The following is a 22498-nucleotide window of genomic DNA, read 5'->3' as shown; positions in this document are numbered from 1 at the left end:
TCTTTTAAATAAAAAGACTGGAGTCCTTTCTCTTTGCTGCTTAAAGAAAAAAATAAAAAAAATAAAGAAAGATTCCTCATTTTAATAATTTATTCTGCACTGTAATTGTATTCCCATATTTCTCTGGACTTATCTTATTTTTAATTGTACTGTACAGTATGTCCAAAATAAACACCCTTTTATGATATTATGAAGGCTCTCTGCGTCTCATTATCTTAATGCTTAATGTTTTGTGTAAAGCACTTTAAACTGCCTTGTTGTCCTATGCAATTAAACTGGCCTTGCCTTGCCTTGTCTTGCCTTATAGTACATACAGTAGTGGACTATGAAAAACCATAGGGCCTCTCTCTGTACATGTCTCTCTCTGTACATGTCTCTCTCTGTACATGTCTCTCTCTGTACATGTCTCTCTCTGTACATGTCTCTCTCTGTACATGTCTCTCTCTGTACATGTCTCTCTCTGTACGTGTCTCTCTCTGTACGTGTCTCTCTCTGTACGTGTCTCTCTCTGTACGTGTCTCTCTCTGTACATGTCTCTCTCTGTACATGTCTCTCTCTGTACATGTCTCTCTCTGTACATGTCTCTCTCTGTACATGCCTCTCTCTGTACATGTCTCTCTCTGTACATGTCTCTCTCTGTACATGTCTCTCTCTGTACATGTCTCTCTCTGTACATGTCTCTCCCTGTACATGTCTCTCTCTGTACATGTCTCTCTCTGTACATGTCTCTCTCTGTACATGTCTCTCTCTGTACATGTCTCTCTCTGTACATGTCTCTCTCTGTACATGTCTCTCTCTGTACATGTCTCTCTCTGTACATGTCTCTCTCTGTACATGTCTCTCTCTGTACATGTCTCTCTCTGTACATGTCTCTCTCTCTGTACGTGTCTCTCTCTGTACATGTCTCTCTCTGTACATGTCTCTCTCTGTACATGTCTCTCTCTGTACATGTCTCTCTCTGTACATGTCTCTCTCTCTGTACGTGTCTCTCTCTGTACGTGTCTCTCTCTGTACATGTCTCTCTCTGTACATGTCTCTCTCTGTACATGTCTCTCTCTGTACATGTCTCTCTCTGTACATGTAGGAACTGCATTAAATACATGTACAATGCCAAGCAGCTCCTTCAATAACATGCATTCTAAAGCTGATATACTGCAACACTCAGTTCTCACATCTCATTTCATTATCATGTCAGATTTATACTTATTATTACCCTGCGGTTGCATGCCAGACTGCCGGTGTCACATAACACGTGTACCCAATCTAGCATTACGTACTTTTTCCAACATTTGACCGAGTGTCTGTCTATATGTCTGTCCATAATATGTATTAAACGTTTTCAGGCCGGGGACCCCCAAACTGATGGGGAGATGGAGCAGGGACCCCCTACCACCTCGTAGGGTGGGGGGGTCGGGGCTACGACATATTTTTTATTTTAAACATGTACAAGTTACAGCGAGCAGGGTGGGCCGTACCACTACCATTTCTAAACTGAGAACCAATGTCAATAACATCAACAATCTGTCAATTGCATAGTAATCATGTATTCAAGCTATTCAAAATGGATAGAATCATGATTTATTTTCTAACATAAATCTTTTTTTTTTTTTTTTTTAAGCAATAATTTCGCGGACCCCCTGCAGTACCTCCGCGGACCCCCTAGGGGTCGCGGACCCCCTGTTGAAGACCCCTGTATTACAGTACAGTTTCAACAGCTTCAATACCACTGGGTGACCTACCTTCAAGTGGCGCTGTTGAGCAGCCTAAGGCACCGCTCACACTTTTTGAGTGGTGGTCACACCGTCTCCTATATGTGGCCGTGTGTGTGGGTATGCGTGCGTACGTGCGTGCGTGTCTGTATGTAGCCTGAGTCTGTATGTAGCCTGCAATACCTTTTCTGACCACACATGTTAAGGGAGGGGCGCTGTTGTTCAGGCCAGGCACACTCACACACACACACACACACACACACACACGCACGCACGCGCGCGCGCACGCACGCACGCACGCACGCACGCACTCACGCACGCGCAGCCTCCACGACCACCGCTCAGTTCACACGGGTGTGACTTTTTGTCAGTGCTTGTATGGCTGACTTATAACAACAATCTGTAATTTCTTCAACTGGTTGGCTGCCAAAACATCATACTTCTACACATTGTGCTAACTGTTTATGAAACACAGAACTGGCTTGTGGGGCTCCTTTCACACTGTTTTACAAATAGGACTTGGCCCAACAACAATCTTTACCTCCACCTATGGATGGGACGATAAGCGATATTATCGTTTATCGTGATTAAAAAAAACACTCACGATAATCGTATCGTGGAGATTTAATTTATCGTGATATCGTCCTCCGTCATGCACTGGGTTCAATTCACCTTTTATTTGCCGAGCAGCATATCCGGTAATATACGTCTTTTTTTCACTCTCTATCAAAAGTCTTTGCCAAAAAATAGCCGATTTACAAGCTTGTGAGCTTGTAGATCTGCAATTTTTTTGGCAAACGTTCCGCCACAGGATAATGGACGTTGGGTATATTTTGATTATCGCGATAATATCGTAAATCGCAATTTCTTTGGTCACAATATAACCGTGAGATGACATTTTCACATTGTCCCATCCCTACCTCTACCCCCCCCCCACAGAGCCCATGCACGGCCCGAGGCGGTTGGAGGTGGTGGAGGTGCTGTCCAAGCAGGTGACGGTGCGCTGGGAGCCGCTGGGCTACAACGTGACGCGCTGCCACAACTACAACCTGACGGTGCAGTACCGCTCCCGCGTGGGCGGCGGCGGCAAGGAGGAGACGCGCGAGGAGGTGGCGTACGACACGCAGAGCCGAGACCCCCAGCACACCATCCACAACCTCACCCCCTACACCAACATCAGCGTCAAGATGGTGCTGCGCAACCCCGAGGGCGTCAAGGAGAGCACGGAGCTGGAGGTGCAGACCGACGAGGACGGTGAGTGGAGTTCACTTCCCCTGGGGTTGGGACACAATGCTTGGTGTTGAGAGAGTGTGGTTACATTACTAGAAGGTGTAGAGAGTGTGGTTACATTACTAGAAGGTGTAGAGAGTGTAGTTACATTACTAGAAGGTGTAGAGAGTGTAGTTACATTACTAGAAGGTGTAGAGAGTGTAGTTACATTACTAGAAGGTGTAGAGAGTGTAGTTACATTACTAGAAGGTGTAGAGAGTGTAGTTACATTACTAGAAGGTGTAGAGAGTGTAGTTACATTACTAGAAGGTGTAGAGAGTGTAGTTACATTACTAGAAGGTGTAGAGAGTGTAGTTACATTACTAGAAGGTGTAGAGAGTGTAGTTACATTACTAGAAGGTGTAGAGAGTGTAGTTACATTACTAGAAGGTGTAGAGAGTGTAGTTACATTACTAGAAGGTGTAGAGAGTGTAGTTACATTACTAGAAGGTGTAGAGAGTGTAGTTACATTACTAGAAGGTGTAGAGAGTGTAGTTACATTACTAGAAGGTGTAGAGAGTGTAGTTACATTACTAGAAGGTGCGATTGGAAATTGCAAGTGTGGTTAAATGAATTCCGTCTTACCATTTGAATTTTCCCCATTTAAGTCAATGGGGAAAATGAATTCACTAATAAATGAATGGCCATTATATGGAGATCGCTGTGTCAGTTCTTATCCCTTTTATGAGGAGATCCCTGATGTCATCCATATTAAGCCCATATATCTTGGAATGCCCATATATGGACATACTGTGTCAGTCTCATGTCTATGATGTCATCTCCATAACTAAATTTGTATTTAAAGTCAATGGTGAAAATTAATTCACGAATGTATTTATATAAATTAAAACTATAATATAGTTTAATATATACGTTATATTATAAAGTATATTTAGCAAAATGCACCCCTATGTGTCTCGATGAAAAATCTCATCACAAATCACTTACTCTTTATGCTTGGTTGTGTGCCGGTGTTGTGCATCAAAAATAGCCAAGCGGAGGCCGAGACTGTGGCCTAACGACACTAAGGCTCCAATGTCTAAAATCCTGATATGCGTTTGGAGTCCTGTTCCGGACAGTCTTTGCTGCATGTCCCTCCCCAGCTCTCTCTCCCTGTTTCCTGTCCATCTCCACTATACACTATAAATAAAGGCAGAAAAGACCCAAGCGGATGTGCTAGACACCAGCACACGACCAAGTATAAATTAATAACTTATTATCATAGTGCAGTAACAGTCATCATCTCCTAAAGTCAAAGGAAAGGAGCAATGCAATGCCCCCTCGCCATGTGAAGATGAAAGTTGGCTTGCTTTGCCTCTGCAGACTCGAACCCAAAATGAACTCTGCGGAAACTCCCAAGGAACCCCTGGCCGCTTGATAACCAACAGTCTCAGCTGACTGAAATAAAGAAACAGAGAACCTTGTCATGTCCGCCTCAGATCCTTCTGACTGGAAACTTGAAAGAAGCAACTGTCTCTCACTGCCTCGCTGCTTCTGTGTGTTTTCTGTGTGTGTTTGCTTTGCACGTACAGTTTGCGCATGTATCTCTGCACGTCTGCGTGCATTGTGTGTTTGTCTGCGGCACATGTGCAGGCGAGGCTTTTGCAGGCGGGTGTGTGTATTTGGAATATCCCATGGGAGCCGTCAGGTGTGCAGATGGCGCGAAGCTACAGGCTCGTTCTTTAGCATAAATCCTTTTAGTCAGAGAGGACATGAAGGGGAAAAAATAATCTCCATGTCATTTATAGAAAGAGAGCAATTTTTATATCGGTGGGGTGAAACGATCACATAACTCAGGCAGCGCCTGAACACAAGTAAACAGTGTAGCGAGATTGAGCTTCCTTCCCGAGGGACTGTCACTTCATCTCTCCCACCTTGTTTGCAGTACATTACTATGTGTGAGCAAAGAGCCGTGTGCGGTAACAGTACATTACTATGTGTGAGCAAAGAGCCGTGTGCGGTAACAGCACGCCACCCCATGTAGTGTTGAGTGACACTGACATTCATGTGTTTTCACTTTGGCTTATGGACATTTCTATTATTATTATCATTTATTGAGAAAGTATTGTATCAAATAGAGGTGAAGTGTTGAACTGGTTCAATCACTGTTGTTAACACTCAGGACGCCACCATTCACTTGCGCTTTATTTTGAAGAGCCCCGGAAGCTCCGTGCGTGTGCACGTGGGTGTACACTGACGATCCAGGAAGGAGATCTGTTTGTTTACAAACGGTCGCGAAAACTAAAATCCTAACCGGGGCCGACCATCACGGCATAGTGTCGCCGTGAAGACAAGCTGATCTCGGCCTCCTCGGCGTTATTTGCACCTTATTTCGAGATAAAGCCGTTTTTATGTTTCAGTATAGAATAGGAGTCAATGGATAATGGCCGCTCTCGGTTGCTTCTGGCTGCGTTGCGTCATGACGTATGCAGTTTTTTCTTTCACCAGCACCCGTAGCAAGCGTCTGAGATGCGGGTTACCATGGAAACCTTATCTCGTCTGTGAACGTGTTTGGCTACCAAGAGCAGCCAAACTGTTAAAGGGGAAATCCAGACCAAAGCATATTATCCCCCCTGAATGTCCATGTTTTCATAAATGTTCCTGCCTGGTTTGGTGGATTTCTGTTATTATTGCTCCTCATCTGAGTTTTGACCACCACTCCTCACAGCTAAAACGGGGCCGGTGTAACTCTCCCAAAATCGCTTATTTTGGACGCTCCAAAGTTCCTTTTTTCTTTATGAATCGTATCTTTTTAGTTCACTGAGACCACCCAAAGTCTTGTTAGTCCACCACATATTGACCCGGATGAGAAACGGGCTGAAAACAATGACGCGGTTTCCAAAGCGAGATTCTAGCGCATCGCGAGATTTCCAGTTACTACACTTCTAACGTAACTTCTGTAGTGCAAAGAAGGCTTTGTCCTGGAGTTATTACAGCCAGTATGTACACAACAAGGCATCGTGGTATAAAAAAAAAAAAAAAAAAAGATGGCAGCAAAAGAATATAATCTAGTTAGTCTGTTGATCGCTAGAATCCAGTAGTATAAATGAGAAGATAACGTACGCTTCTCTACACTATTCTAGAAGCTTACTAGAAGCGTAACGTACGACGATGTTTTGCTCTGGATTTCCCCTTTAAGATTACAGTTTGCATTATGGAGTGGAGCTCCATTTAATAATGTTATCAGTAACATTTAGACCCGGCATTTCATAATCAACATTTCTGAAATGTGACAAATGACAGTAATTACTACTATCATGTGGATTTCAGGATGCACATGGGAACTCCAGTGTGGATCTCGGAACAGATCCATGTCGCCTGTGATGGAATATAATCTATGACATGCTGTATGACTCCAGATTTGAGCAAGGCTTCAGTACAATCAGAGCCCCTTTGACTTCCATTATTATAATAAATATAATAATAATATTCAAGAAGTAAAAACACAATGTGAAAAATAAATAAATAACCGAGTTACTTCTGTGACCTTTTGCACTGTCTGTCTGTCTCCAGACAGACAGACTCTCTTCAAGACAGTTAGAATCGTGCATCATCAGAAAACTGTTTTATTAGCCAATTACATGTTCACATACAGTATCCAGAAAAGCCACCCTAAATATTGGGCAGCACCCAGGAGGAGCAGTTACTGTCGATGCCACACCGGGAGGAGCTGGGATTGAACCGGGAGCCCTTTGAAATCACAGGCAGCGACCGTTGTCAAACTGCCCCTCCATGTCACACCCACCACCGTCACCAACGCAATATGATTGGTGGTGCTGACAGTGAAAGTGTGTGTGATGCGTTTGTGGTCATTTCCCCACAGTGCCGGGGGCCATTCCCGTCGAGTCGATCCAGGGGAGCGCTTATGAAGAAAAGATCATCTTGAAGTGGAGGGAGCCAGCGCAGACCTATGGAATCATCACGCAGTATGAGGTATGCAGTACAAAGGGCACACAGGAAAAATCCTGACACACTTAACCACCCATATGATGCTTTTTTTCTTCTTCTTCTCCTCCGACCCCCCTGTGGTGTTGTGCATTTCTTACAGAATGGAATCTCGCTCTGCTATTCAGTACAGTATGTCAGTTGCAAGTATGGCAGTTGTAATGCACAAGGCACCTTTTCTGGTGACCAAGGGCCACATATTAGCTAGGCCTTTTTCATGGAAGCCATATCGAAATAAATGTTTTTTTAATGTTACTTCCTTCACAGATGTTACCAGTGAAACCAAATAAGGGTGTATTCCATTCAGGTCAAACAGTCAGGGTGCTGATATTATGCATGTTGGCTCACTGGAAAAGCTCTGCTACACTAAACGGAACGAATGAGTATCATTGGTAACACCTGTGAAGAGACCATTACACCATTATCTTATAGAGCGATTAGCTTCTTTTTTTTCTTTTTTGCATTCAAAATCATTTAAATACATTTGATGATTTTTTTTTAAATGTTGTCCATAATAACAAAAATAGGAACCAGTGTTAACGTGGATAATAATCACATGTCAACTAATTACATTTTTGGCCCCTTACTTGAAATTGCTTGTTGCTTGCTACTGTATGTCAGATATTGTCCAACATAGCCTAGCTGTACATCAGCTCACTAACGCTTGGCAAATGGAGTTTGGACCAGGTAGACTCCCAAGAAGACTGCAAGTTATTACCAACCCCTGTCCTTTGACACACAACCTCTGATGAAAATTCCATATCCGCAATATACCTCCTAGAACACACATTGCAACTCAACAGCGAGCGAGCGAGTGTTGACACAAGGATCCACACAGCCCCTTTGCCACCCGCGCCTGTGAGCCGGATTGGATCTTGAATAATAGAAACAGCCTCCGCGCGCACACACCATATATGTACACATTCATCTTAACCCGCTTACCGTGGGACGTAATCCCCCATCCTCCCCTCGCCGAGATTGATTCGGTTCTGTTGATTCACCCTCTTGTCTCCATTTGCTCATGCTTGGCATTTTGACTAGGTTAGCATTCATTGACAGGGGTGTTGCTTCAGACGGGGGAGTGCAAAGATTGAATAGTGAAAGTAATACAATCACGGCCGCCGCGCAGGTCGCTCCATCCTCTGCCACACCGTCAGGTGAGTGATGCCAATGGAATATGAAACGGATAACCCCTCGCAGCCGCTCGGAGATATTTCAATCATAGCAGGAGCAGGGACCCTTCCTCCTCCTGCACTCACCAGTAATGTCACAATCATCCCAGGCATTTATTTATGCGGAGCCGGCTGTGTTTCACCTGATAACATCCCCTTCCCCACACACTATATAAACATCCCCACACACTATATATGCAATCGGTTTCATATACCATAACCATTACCTCCTTCACTCTGTGGGGGGCGGGCGGGCGGGCGGGATCTTCAGTTTATAGAGACTTCTTTTTCAGATAAGATATGAATATCTCCAGCGATCTCGGTATTACACAGCTGACAGTTTCAGAAGACACGGGTAGATTCTGTAGATTATAGAGTAGTACATACTGTAGATTCTTCCCTTCAGTTCAAAGTTGGAAATCTCATGTCAGATAGAGAAAGACTGATAATATTCAGATCAGTCCATTCCCGGGTCTTCTTCTCCAGGGTAACAGAGGCAGGGGAAAGGTAGCGAGCCTTCAGCTTGCTCAAGGTGTCTGCCCCTTGTACCTTCACAGTCTTACTCTGTTTCTTTCTTTCTTTCTTTTTTTGGTGGAAACCAAACACAGCTCTGTATTTTCTTTCAGTATTCCCCAGAAGCTTCTTCCTTTAAGTCAGGACCTTGCTTTGATTTGACACTATCAACGGGCTCAAAGTGAAATCCCACTCACAAGCCCTGATATCAAAAGAGATTTCAGTGTCATTCCTCTCTGACCAAGCTTAGGGACAATGTCAATTTCTTTCCACTTTTTTTTCCTTTTACACGCGGGCTAGCACTATACTATGTGAATTTCACTGTGACTGACTGGAGTCAGTGGCTGAGTGATGAAGTTACGGCTGATTGGCATACCGTAACTAAAAACTGGCCTTATTTTATTGTGGATAGTTTAAACTTTATATTTTTATATCTTTATTTTGTATCGTTGTCTGACGCACAGTTTTTTTGTCAAGTTGTTTGCGTGTTGAATTTTTAATGGACCACAATGGAAGCAAGCCTTTGGCTGTTTTCTGTCTCATCCATTTGGCGTCTTTTTGACTCGTTCTCTACTTTAAAACAGCCGTCAATTATATATTCAATCAATCTGAGTGCAATCTGAAGGCAACTCTGCATCAAGGATGGAACAATCATTGTTCATCAGCAGTGTGCAGTGCTCATTTTGCTGTAGTATTTAATTTGTGGATTGTTGATGATGTCAATATTATTGTAAAACTTATGGAGCTATAAATTATCTTAAATCTTATGTATTAATCTTTCTATGTACTGTAGTACATATTTGTGCTGAAATTTCTTTGGGGCGAGCTGATAACCAAATGATTAGGGGGCACATAACCACTTGTTATGTGATTCCCTGGTTCGATTCCCGGCCGGCCAGATCATCTGCTGCATGCCACTCTTCTACTAATAATAATAATAAACCTTTATGTATATAGCACCTTTCAAAACCAGGTTACAAAGTGCTTTACAGGGGGACACAAAACAGCAGAGGACAAAGAACAGAACATGTACACACAAAGGTTATAAGATTAAAAACAGTGCAGAAAAACAATGCAAAGACATAAATACATAGCTTGCAGAATTCAAATACATAAAGGTTACATTAATTAAGGATTAAAAGCTAGTCTGTAAAAATGGGTTTTAAGAAGAGATTTAAAACGGGGGACAGACTCAGCAAGGCGGATCTCAAGGGGCAGGTCATTCCAAAGGGTAGGGGCTCTACGTCCTTTGGTATTAAGTTGACATGTTGGAGTGTCCAGGAGAGCTTTGTTAGCTGATCTCAGTGAGCGTGATGGCACGTAGTTTGACACTAGGTCTGACACTAGGTCTGACACTAGGTCTGAGATGTAAGCAGGAGGACCATGTTTCCTGTAGCTCTGCTGTACCTTTTAATAGAGCCTCAAAAAAGCCCCAAAATAAAATACAATTTTGTAAAGCAATTTATTGAGAGGCCAACGAAATATAAATTAACCTTAAATCATCCGTGGCGTATTTTCCCCCCTCCTTATTTCATTTCTCGCCACTTTTATTATAATTGTAAAGTCCTGTCCAACTGCCCAGTGTTGACAGGCTTTTTTCAAACCGTGCTCACCGAAACATTATGATATCGGATTTGGCATTGCGGGACTCATTTTACAGACAAAGACTAAATGAGAAGGCCTCCAAGCATTTCAGAACTTGATGGACACAAATTATGCAGCACTCTAAACTGCCTTTGTGTTCCCTTAATTGGAATTATAATGGAAGGCTTTCTATTACGAGCAGAGGCATTTTCTTAAAGTGGAGCATTATAGATATTTAAATTGGATATTAACAAAAAACACTCACCTTAATGTTTCCCTTCTGAGCTGCTGTGTTTATTAATGGGAATATATAATCTGTTTCTTTGCCTGTTTTCTTCTCAGTCTCTCGCTGTATGTTTCTCTGTCTGTCTGTCTGTCTGTCTGTCTGTCTGTCTGTCTGTCTGTCTGTCTGTCTGTCTGTCTGTCTGTGTGTGTCTCTCTCTCTCTCTCTCTCTCTCTCTCTCTCTCTCTCTCTCCCCCTGTATGAATCTACAAGCCCCACAGTGTGTGTGTGTGTGTGTGTGTGTGTGTGTGTGTGTGTGTGTGTGTGTGTGTGTGTGTGTGTGTGTGTGCGTGTGCGTGTGCATGCGTGCGTGCGTGCGTGCGTCTGTCTGTATTGTGATGAAAGATAAGTACCTCTGTCTATTCAGCAGATCCCAAACGTTGTTATGAGCTGGCCTCCATCCACAGCCATATTGTAAGCTCATTGATTTTGGCTTCATGCAACAAGAACAAAAAAAAGAATCCTTGATGAGTGCACACACGCACACACGCACACACGCGTGTGTCAGGAGCGCCGGCAGGGGTAAAATAGTGAGGGGACGATATTGTGGGCGTGGCCAGCCGGTGACGTCATGACCGTAATCAAACGTAGGTCTACACATCAGCTTGGACTTTAGTTAAGTAAGCCTATAAGCACTTTAATGTGTTGTTAGATGAAAATGTAAGATCTGTATAAAGAATTTAATTCAACTTTCAAATGTAAATGTCACAATAGTCTACTTGTTATCCTGCTGTTCTTATTTCAATATTAAGTATAATCTCTGCATCATTGAAAATGAGGGCCCTGCACTCAATGTATTTTCAAGAAAATAAATTATAAAGGTTTAAATTAATAAAGTAAGGAAAATTCCATCTTACTGTAGCCTATAGTGAAAGTTAGATGAAGTTAGAACTCAACTGCTCTGCTGCTGCATCGCACTGAGAGTGAGCAAACCGATCGAGGCACGATCAGCAAGGCCGGCCCGTCAGTGATGAAAAAAAGTACTCAGTTTTCCTTAAGTAAAAGTAGAAATAGTAGAAATCCCATGTTCAAAATGTAAGCCTTGGCTTGAGTAATGACGTTTTGGTATCAAAATGTAGGCTGTATAAAGAAAACGGAGCCTATAGTCAAGTCATTTCACAAATTTAGCCACCATAGATACAAATATTTGAGCAGATTAAGCAATATTGTGAGCTTGTATTTTCAAATGGCCTAAATGTAGGGCTGAAGTGGTTATGTATGCCTTTATAGCCTAATAATCGAAATTTGCAAAGTATCTCTGTTTTCAAAAGATTGTAGTGGAATAAAAATAGCCTACTCGAGTAAATGTACTCAGTTACTTTACACCAATGAAGCCTGCATGTGCCGTCAATTCAACACGGGCGGACAAGAACCGGTTCAACATGTTTGGCACAGATACTTTGTGTATTGGAAGCAATTAGCATGTCTAGAGGGTCGCCGGTCGCGGCAACCTCAAGCAACACAATGGGAACGTTGGGACTACAGCGCCGATTGGGGGAAAAAAAGACAGAAAAAAAGAAGAAAAAAAAGGTCGAGCCTGAAAAGTGGGGTGGCGGAACAGTCCAAAAAACCCCGACTCCGGCGCCGTTGGCGTGTGTGTTTGTGTTGATAAGCCCCTGGCCTACATGAAGTGGTGCAACCCAGACACAGTATACAGGGGCGTCACACCAAATTCGGGGCCCTGGGTACAAGGATTCACTGCGGGGCCCCCTGTGCTTTAACTATTGAAAAATAGCAGATATACAAGCTCACAGCGCGGCACCGAGTGCCGGGCTGCGAGCTTGTAGATCTGCTATTTTTGAAAAATCATGAAAATCTTTGAATATTTCAAATCCTTCTGAGTTTTCTTTTTTTGAAAAACCTATGTTTCTATGTCAGTGGAGCTCAAACCTTTTCATGTGAAGGACCCCCAAAATGGTATGTATTTGGCCACGGGGTGACGGAACCCCATCTCAAAATATTGAGTTCCAGGGACCCCCCAGAAGCAAAATTTGAGTTACAAATGTTCGCTTAACAAATACATATATTCAAAGATTTGCACACATTTTCACGACTTTTCAAAAATAGCAGATCTACAAGCTCGCAGCGCGGCACTCAGTGCCGCGGTGTGAGCTTGTATATCTGCTATTTTTCAATAGCTAAAGTATAAAATAATTAAGGCCCCTCCACCACCTTGGGCCCTAGTAACTCAGTCCCACTTTCCTACCCCTTGTGACGCCCCTGACAGTATAGTGGCTAAGGCCTCCCTTCTCAGTATGGACACCTCTGTAACCCCTGCTGGCCTTCAGCTGAATACGGTCGGAACATTCTCTCCTCTACTGTATCTCTCTTAGCTAGCCTACATTCTCTCCTCTACTGTATCTCTCTATAGCTAGCCTACATTCTCTCCTCTACTGTATCTCTCTATAGCTAGCCTACATTCTCAAGTCTCAAGGAAAGAAAAGAATGAATATTGAATGGATATTTCACTTAAAAAAAAAAAAAACTTTTGGTAATTTTATCGTCTAATCAGGCTTTCATGAACACCCTGGACAGTTTTTAATTTGCCTGATTCAGTATTTAGATATTTGATGTAAATGTTATCAGGCCCCATACACACTGTAACTTGTAACTTGTAACTTCAAACTCCATTTTAACTATGATAGATTCATTAAAGGTGATACACCATGAAATTTCACTTTTCCTATTTTAAAACCTTTTTTTGGGGTCCCACTAGCACCTTCTATCCTCACAAAGTCCCATTTCAGACCGTTGTGTCTTTCTCTGGTTTTGAGAAGATGAAGGTTAAAAGTATCCCACGGGTTCTCAAAACAGGCTGTCCAGATTTGCTGCCGATTGTGACGTCATCTGCCGATTGTGACGTCATCATAAAAAATTAAAAAATCTAAAAAAAATGTTTTTCCAAAAAAATCTTTTTTTCAAAACATTTTTTTTTTTCAAAAAGATTTTTTTTGGGGGGGAAAAATACGTGAGAAGGCCTTGTTATTTCGATTTTATCTATTCATTTATCTTTAATAATATTTTATTGTATTACATTTTTTCCATTTTCCCAAAGAATTATTACAAACTAGAAGCAGTGCTCTTCCGAGCACAGGTCTCCACCAGGCCGTGCGTCCTGGTGGTGCTACTGTATAATAGGCCAATGTAAAAAGGGTGGCATATGTTCAGTTCTTCACCTTAGATCTTTCATGGCAATCGGACGCTGCATGCATGATTTCAAGCATTGTGTTCCAAAAATGTGTTTTGCTAAAGTCTACCTGCTGGTGGCGCTATAACAGGACAATGTTAAAAAGGTAGCATTTGTTCCTTGACCTAGTGGGAATATGTGTGGCAAATGTCACGGTAATCGCAAGCTGCGTTGATGATTTGAGGCATTTTGTTCAAAAACGGAGCAATCCTGCAAACTTTGGAAGCTAATATTAGCCAATCAGGATGGAATATGAAATATCAGACGGATCGGACTTGATCACATGACTATAGAGATACTGTGTACCGATTTGCATGATTTTTGGATAAAATCTCAAGGAGTAATATCCAAAAATGTTTTTTACATAAGTCGGACCAAAGGTGGCGCTATAAAAGGCTGATGTGGAAAATGCAGGGCAAAGGTTTATCCTTAGCCTCTAGGGAGTGCGCTTACAAAGTTTGAAACTGATCGGTGGAGTTATAGGTAAAACCACAAATCGGGCTGTTATAGCGCCACCATGAGGCTGATTAAAAAAAAATTTAGTGGCATTTCTTCCTCGGCCTAGTGGGAACGTGTGTGCGCGATTTCATGATAATTGCACTTTGCGTTTATGATTTGAGGCCTTTTTTTCAAAACGGCTCAATCCCACAAACTTTGGAAGCCAATCTTAGCCAATCAGGATGGAATATGCAAAATCGGACAGATCCGTGTCGATCACATGACTGTCGAGATATTGCCTACCGATTTGTAGGATTTTTGGACAACATCTGTAAGAGTAGTGCACAGAAATGGGTTTAGCAAACATCGGCCACTAGTTGGCGCTAGAAAAGGCCCATTTGAAAAATTTAGGGCAGAGGTTCTAGATTGGCATCAAGGGAATGTGTGTGCTCACTTTGGCAGCGACCGGGCCAACGGCGACTGAGATTTGGCGCTCACAAACTGCGAGGACGCACGGACGGACGGACGCACGGACGCACGGACGCACGCACGGACGGAGAGGAAAACATACTCTCCCCCATGCCTTCGGCTGGTGGAGACAATAAATGAAAAAAATGATTGAAAAGACACGGCCAGCTCAAGTATTAGGAGGCTAGTATGAGTCACCAGAAAAATAACAGCAACTAGAAGCAGTGCTCTTCCGAGCACAGGTCTCCACCAGGCCACACAAATCGGCCTGTTATAGCGCCACCATGAGGCTGATTTGAAAAATGTGGGGCAGAGGTTCTGATTCGGCATCCAGGGAGTGTGTGTGCTCAGTTTGGCAGCGATCGGGCCAACGGCGCCGGAGATTAGCTGGTAACAACCAGGCCACACAAATCGGCCTGTTATAGCGCCACCATGAGGCTGATTTGAAAAATGTGGGGCAGAGGTTCTGAATTGGCATCCAGGGAGTGTGTGTGCTAATTTTGGCAGCGACCGGGCCAACGGCGCCGGAGATTAGCTGCTCACAAACTGCGAGGACGCACGGACGCACGCACGCACGCACGGACGCACGCACGGACGGACGGACGGACGGACGGAGGGGAAAACATACTCTCCCTCAGCCTTCGGCTGGTGGAGACAATAATGGGTGTTTTTAATGAATCTATCATGGTTAAAATGGAGTATGAAGTTACAATGGGTGTGTATGGGGAGAGGCCCTGGGCCTGGAGGGCCTGACAACATTTACATCAAATATCTAAATATCTAAATATTGAATCAAGCAAATTAAAAACTGTTCAGAGTGTTCACAAAAGCCTGATTAGACGATAAAATGACCAAAAGTTATTTTGAAAGTGAAATATCCCTTTAAGCCGCAGCTAGTGTGAGAGACAGCCGCTGATACGAACGACCTACGGCCTGGTCGCGACCTAGGCCACGACCTGGAGGTCGTAGGTCCCGGTTCTGGAGGTCGTAGTTCGCGGTACATACTTGTGAGGTCGTGGCCGGTCTAGTTTCGCGACCCCCGGCCGTTGTTGCGTTACCTCGGTCGTCCCCGGCCGTTGTTGCGCGGCCGGGGATCCGCGGTCAACGCGGGGATGTCCGCGGTCGTATTTAAAAGGTCGTGGGTCGTGAATCCTTGACGGCCAGCGGTGTTTCACGACCCCAGAAGCTCGTGGTCGTATTTAAAAGGTCGTAGTTCATTATTCCTGACGGCTGGCTGTGTTTTAAGACCTCAGTTCGTAAATAAGAGGTCCTAGTTCGTGGCCGGCTTTGTTTCACGACTGCAGGTCGTCTATAAAGACCTCAGGTCGTAAATAAGAGGTCGGAGTTCGTGGCTGGCTTTGTTTCACGACCTCAAGTCGTCTATAAAGACCTCAGGTCGTATATTTAATTAAATAAATAAATATACAATTCCCAGTGTAATATAATGTATCGAATTTTCTTGATAAAACCACTAGAGCAGGGGTCTTCAACGTTTTCAGGCCAATAAAGAGGTTAAATGTGTGTGTGTGTGTGTGTGTGTGTGTGTGTGTGTGTGTGTGTGTGTGTGTGTGTGTGTGTGTGTGTGTGTGTTTGCGTGCGTGCTTGCGTGCGTGCGTGCGTGCGTGTTTCGGGACCTATATTTAATGAAATAAATAAATATACAATTCCCAGTGTAATATAATGTATCGAATTTTCTTGATAAAACCACTAGAGCAGGGGTCTTCAACGTTTTCAGGCCAAGGACCCCTTAGCTGAGAGAGAGAGATGAAGCAGGGACCCCCACAACCTTTCCGTAGATTCCATGTAGTTCCATCGTTTGATAGCACTATCCTCAGTATATTTTGGATTCCTGTCAATTTCAGATATTAAACCACTTAAACCGTCAATACTTAATAAACTTGACATTTCACTCTGTACTTAGTCTGCTCTTCTCCCCCTCTATACACCAGACCTCCTTGCCGAAAATAGCCTAAAATATAATCTCAGAATATGGTCTCCAGGGTTCAAGTGGTTAATATAAAAAAAAACACACAAAGATTTGGAGGACGGCAGCTCTCCGTGGTCCTGGAATGCAGGCCTGTTTTACAGTGGGAGCTGTCCCTGGTGCTGACAAAGTAAGAACACAGTCTCCCCAAATCTCCGCCACCATCACCATTAAATACTTATTGATTAAACAAAATAATTTTAATAGCCTATCGATATTCTTAGTTGTGAGCTTGTACGTCTGCTATTTTCAAACCTTTAGTACTTTTACTTGTGACACTTTAAGGTACAATTTGATACCAATTCTTAATAATTTTACTAAGACGACCTGCAGTCGTGAAACAAAGCCGGCCACGAACTAGGACCTCTTATTTACGAACTGAGGTCTTAAAACACAGCCAGCCGTCAGGAATAATGAACTACGACCTTTTAAATACGACCACGAGCTTCTGGGGTCGTGAAACACCGCTGGCCGTCAAGGATTCACGACCCACGAACTTTTAAATACGACCGCGGACATCCCCGCGTTGACCGCGGATCCCCGGCCGCGCAACAACGGCCGGGGACGACCGAGGTAACGCAACAACGGCCGGGGGTCGCGAAACTAGACCGGCCACGACCTCACAAGTATGTACCGCGAACTACGACCTCCAGAACCGGGACCTACGACCTCCAGGTCGTGGCCTAGGTCGCGACCAGGCCGTAGGTCGTTCGTATCAGCGGCTCTTGCTCGCTAGTGTTTGTGTCCGCTTTGCTTTTTTATTTCAGCATTATTGGATATACTGTAGATATAGTAAGATGTGGCTCCACAGTCAAATAGTTTTCATGTCAAGGACCCCCAAATGTATATGTATTTTTACGCCACAGACCCCCATTGAAAAGATGGTGGGGAGGTAATAACTGCAATTAAACCGTTTCTCATTTTGTTGGGGACCGCCTGGAGCGTCTTAAACACTGCTATGTCCCCGGACCCCACTTTGAGCACAGCTGGTTTTAACTCTCGGAAGAGTTCAAACACACACGCCGGGTCTTTTTAAGCCATTCAGAACGGGTATTGTGTATCATTATTTTATGTTTTAACTATTGAAAAATAGCAGATATACAAGCTCACAGCGCGGCGGCGAGCTTGTAGATCTGCTATTTTTGAAAAATCTTGAAAATTGGAATTTTGACCCGATTCTATAAGTGTCTTTTGAATCCTTCTAAGACTTTTTGAAAAACCTATGTTTCTATGTCAGCAATCTGGCTCGCCATCGTCAAAGAAAAGGTCCTTTTCACTTAACTGGAGCTCAGTTAGGCTGTTCTTGAGAGACTACTATGTCAGTGGTGCTCAAACCTTTTCACGTATTTATTTGGCCACGGACCCCCATCTCAAAATATTTAGTTCCAGGGACCACCCAGAAGCAAAATTTGAGTTACAAACGTTCGCTTTGAAAATACATACCGGTATATTCAAAGATTTGCACACATTTTCACGACTTTTTTTTTTAAACTTAAATCTTTATTTGCAGTTTTCACACATACATCCAAGTACAGGGTTAAAAAAAATAGCAGATCTACAAGCTCGCAGCGCGGCACCGAGTGCCGCGCTGCGAGCTTGTATATCTGCTATTTTTTCACTGGTTAAAGCATTCAATAATCCTAGGCCTAAATGGGTTAACAGTGTACCAAACCAACAACACAATATTGATTCCCTTCCGTGGCAGATCTCCTACAAGGCGGTGAGCTCCTTCGACCCGGAGCTGGACCTCTCCAACCAGAGTGGGAAGGTGCTGAAAGCGGTCAACGAGACCGCCCACTTGTTCACGGGCCTCTACCCAGGGTCCACCTACTCCTTCACCCTGCGCGCCAGCACCGCCAAGGGCTACGGACCCCCGGTCGTCCAGCAGTTCACCACCAAAATCTCAGGTCAGCCGTGGTCGTCAATTCAGCGACCGGAGTGGAAAATGCAGTGTACTATTGAAACTAATTTGTTGTTGCTGTCAGGCAGAAACTTCATATCTCTTGGTAAAATGAATGCCATGTCGTTGTTGTCGGGTGGAAACCTTGTATGTCCAAAAGCGTTCGTTTTGTAGCAATTAAAAAATTAACTAAACTAGTGAAAACAGCAGATCTACAAGCACACAACGCCTCGCGGTGCGAGGCGTTGTGTGCTTGTAGATCTGCTGTTTTCACTACTTTTGTGGGACGGCCTTGTATGAAGAAGCAGGGCTTTACTTTGCGAAAAACAAATTTGAAACTTGGAGATACGAGGTTTCTGCCCGACAGTGACGTTATGCTGCTAGGCACAGTTAAGTTGAACCGCAGGTCTATGCAACATTTATACTTCAATTTAGCAAATTTGGCTAATCTATATCTGGTTCTTTTCGTCGAACCATTTGACCAGTTAATGTTTTACAGCTGACAATCCTTCTTTTCTGTGAATGATGTCTTATGATTAGGGATGGTGCTGCTCGTTAATTTTTATTGATAGGTGTTGTGTGCTTGTAGATCTGCTGTTTTCAGCACTACTTTTGTGTGACGGCCTTGTCTGATGAAGCAGGGCTACTTCGCGGAAAACATACAAATTTGAAACTTGGAGATACAAGGTTTCTTCCCGACAGTGACGATACAGATGTGCCATTTAAAGACTTCACATGTCCTGCCATTGGCAAGACGGTACATTTTCTGGGGATTTGCAGAACATTTAGATTGTAGATCAGCTATTTTTGCTAGTCTGCAAAAAATAAGCTCTGTTCTCCATAAAAATAAGAAAAGCAAAGCAAAACAGGGAAAGAAACCGTTGGGGTAAAAAAGCATTTGCAGGTCATTTTCAGGAAAAGATCAGTAGATACTGAAGAGTTGAAAGGGCACTGTACTTCATCATACAAAAGTGTTAAAGGTGATACACCATGCATTTAAAAAGTATTTATGTAATATTGTTTATGTCCCAAAAACGTTTTTCAAAAGGTTTGAGGCTAAATTACCACTCCTGAATAGAGAGCCTCTCTCATTTTTGAATGGCTCTCAGAGCATTTCAGCTGCAGTACCACCTTTGGCCTGAACTGCGCCACCCCCCCAAAAAAAAACATTTTTGAAAAAAAAAAAATGTTTTTCTTCAAATACTGCCGTCGATGACGTCAGCGACGGCAGCACATCTGGACAGCCTGTTTTGAGAACCCGTGGGATGCTTTTAACCTCCGCCTTCCCAAAACCAGAGAAAGACACAACGGTCAGAAATGGGACTTTGTGAGGATAGAAGGTGCTAGTGGGACCCCAAAAAAAGGTTTTAAAATAGGAAAAGTGAAATTTCATGGTGTATCACCTTTAAACAAAAGTAGTGGAAAATTCTTTTTCTTTTTTTCTTCTTCTTAATTTTTTTAAATAATATTAATGAAAATGGAAAGCTTTTGGACATACAAGGTTTCCACCCCACAGCAACAATTTATAGCACATTTGGGTTTCTATGTACAGGAATATGCACAGTATAAGCAGTGTGTGTCTGTGGCATCAGACCTTATAGTGGAACAGTATTTGCGAATCATATTGGCAAATAATGGAGCGATTCTGTGAAGGCTTAATCCAGAGTGTGAATTATTTTAGGTCATTTAGAGAGCAAGTGATTTTACAATACAGATATGAAATATGTTATATGTTCTCTATCGGCGCTGTCTGAGCCGCCAGGTTGAAAGTGGTTAAGTCTGTGTGTGAGTTTTATACATATTTAAAACAAAAGTATTTAGAAAAACCTTGTGATAAAATAATAATTACACTGGATCTGTAGAAAGCAGGCTTTTATTTCCAGGTTTTGGACGTGCAAGTTTTCCGCCCAGCGGCTACAATATGTATGAAGGGGTATAATATTTAATTTTATTCCCCCAGGAGGTCTGCTGTTACCCGTCCCATATTTACCTTTCTAACACTTTTGGCTGAAGCCAGATGGTTATTTTTAATGACTTTCACTTCAGTGGTTATTGATGTAATGGACATGGCTTGGTTGACGTGTCAAAGAATGCATTCCAGCAGTGCTGATGATAATCCCCATCCAGCAGCAGAGTGCATTTGAAAAGTAATTGGTCGCTCTGTCAAGTCTTAGTAGCAAACAGGGAGTTAGTGCTCGGCGGTGGTGCCGCATAATATAATTGGATGTGTAAGTATCATAAAAATACAAAATATGTCAGACAGTACACACCTGTTCCTAGTAACAGCTTTGATAAGCACCCCTTTCGCAGTAAAAGTTCTAAATTTCATTTGGAGATGCTACAGACCTTACACTCTCTCTCTCTTTCTTAAATGAATACTACAGATTTTATTTTCATATAGGATTATTGAATGTTACGTCATCTTTTCACTATCTTTATACTGTGTTTTATATAATTGTGTTGCCCTTTTTGTTATAGTATTACTGCTCCTCTGTACGTGTTCTCTATCGTTACCTGTATCTTTGTTTCACCCAGAAACCACATTTATTTTTAGTTGCCCGTCTTATCTCTTACCGAAATTAGCTCTCAACGCACATAGTGGGACGTGTTGTGAGCTTGTACATCGGCTACTGTATTTCTGGTGTGAGACACTGCCGCGCAAATCAGGTGTTACTGCGGAGCTGCTATGATCCCTGGGGGTTATGGTTAGCGACGCGTTAGCTATTCGAAAATGGCAGATCTACAAGCTTACAGCATACATGTCACTTTGGGGCCACACTGCAAGCGTGTACATCTGCTATTTAAAAAGAAAGAAAAAAAAAAAAAAGATATTGAAAGAACTACTGGTTTAGAAGGCATTTGTAGAACCGGCCTCAGGTCTTAATGGGTTTTAACACATCTGGTGCCAACCCCGAGTTTCCCGAGTTTGTATTGGTACCAATGCTGTGCCAACCCCGAGTTTCCCGAGTTTGGGCCGTTTTTGGACCTCCAGAAATGTATTAGGCATGATCGCGATCGCGAAATTGCATGTTTAACCCCCATACCAACCCATTCTTTCAAACATGGCAGCCATGTTTGTTTACATCTGAAGAAAACATAATGGCCCATAAATCATGAATGCCTGAACGGATTTCCAAGCGGATTTTTTTGTTTGAAAGCTGTGAACATTGTGCACACACGTGGTGCATCAGCTAGGCATGGGCGTGCACTTTTTACACAATTGCGCAATTACATGGAAGTCTATGGTAACCATGGCAACGTGGGACATTGAAGAGAAAAAATCATAGCAACATAAGTGTTAATAAAGTTCTGAATGTGTATGTTGTAAAATAGCGGCCCCTTTCTTTTGCTCCACAGCGCCGTCCATGCCGGCCTACGACCAGGAGACCTCTCTCAACCAGACTGACACCACGGTTACTGTCCTGCTAAAACCTGCCCAGAGCAGAGGCGCACCTGTCAGGTAGGCTTTAACTTGAAAGAGAAAGCATGCGCACGCACCTACAAACAAACAACAAACCAACCGGTGCCGGAAGAATTACTCACATTTTTACTAAAGCCTCCCATGCAGGCACGTGCACACATAGACATCAAAGAGGGCTTGAGCCCCTGCTCTTTTATCCGTCTGTAAAAAGTGCCCTCCCCAGACCACGCAGTTTTCGTGAAAGAAATGCAAATGCCCTCTTTCCATGCCATACCCGAAGACAGCATTCAAGAGAATTGCCTTGTCCAAACTCTCCTGAACTTGAATGCAGCATCTTATGTTGAAATAATTGCCCTCTCTGTGTAGAAATCCATGCCGTTATGCCACATCTCCAGTACTGACTTGATTATGCTTAGTTCAGTGTGGTAATTTTTTGAAAAAAACATTTTTTGAAAAAAAAAAATATTGAAAAAAAAAATCTTTGGGAAAAAAAAAACGCTTGCGCACACACACGCGCACGCACGCACGCACGCACGCACGCACACACACACACACACACACCCCTCTGTTGTAATTCGATACTCTACTCTGCTCAGCTCCTCTCCCCCCTCCCTCCCCCTCCCTC

At 43.2% G+C, this 22498-nt stretch overlaps 1 protein-coding gene across 8 annotated transcripts in view; it reads left to right on the top strand.

Annotated features, from left to right (window-relative positions):
• Positions 1-22498, top strand: part of LOC308284704 (receptor-type tyrosine-protein phosphatase mu) — a 337583-nt gene that overhangs the window by 168514 nt on the left and 146571 nt on the right. For all 8 annotated transcript variants that reach the window (XM_080725420.1, XM_080725419.1, XM_080725418.1 and 5 more), the window contains exons 9-12: positions 2649-2963; positions 6802-6911; positions 18258-18459; positions 21810-21912. In XM_080725420.1, coding sequence (XP_080581546.1) covers positions 2649-2963; positions 6802-6911; positions 18258-18459; positions 21810-21912 — 730 coding nt within the window. The remainder of the gene's footprint in view (positions 1-2648; positions 2964-6801; positions 6912-18257; positions 18460-21809; positions 21913-22498) is intronic.

This window comes from Nannobrachium achirus, assembly GCF_963921795.1.
Source record: "Nannobrachium achirus genome assembly, chromosome: 5".
NCBI classification, from domain to species: Eukaryota; Metazoa; Chordata; class Actinopteri; order Myctophiformes; family Myctophidae; genus Nannobrachium; species Nannobrachium achirus.
Note: the sequence above shows the minus strand (reverse complement) of the source record. Positions and strands in the feature narration are given on the sequence as shown.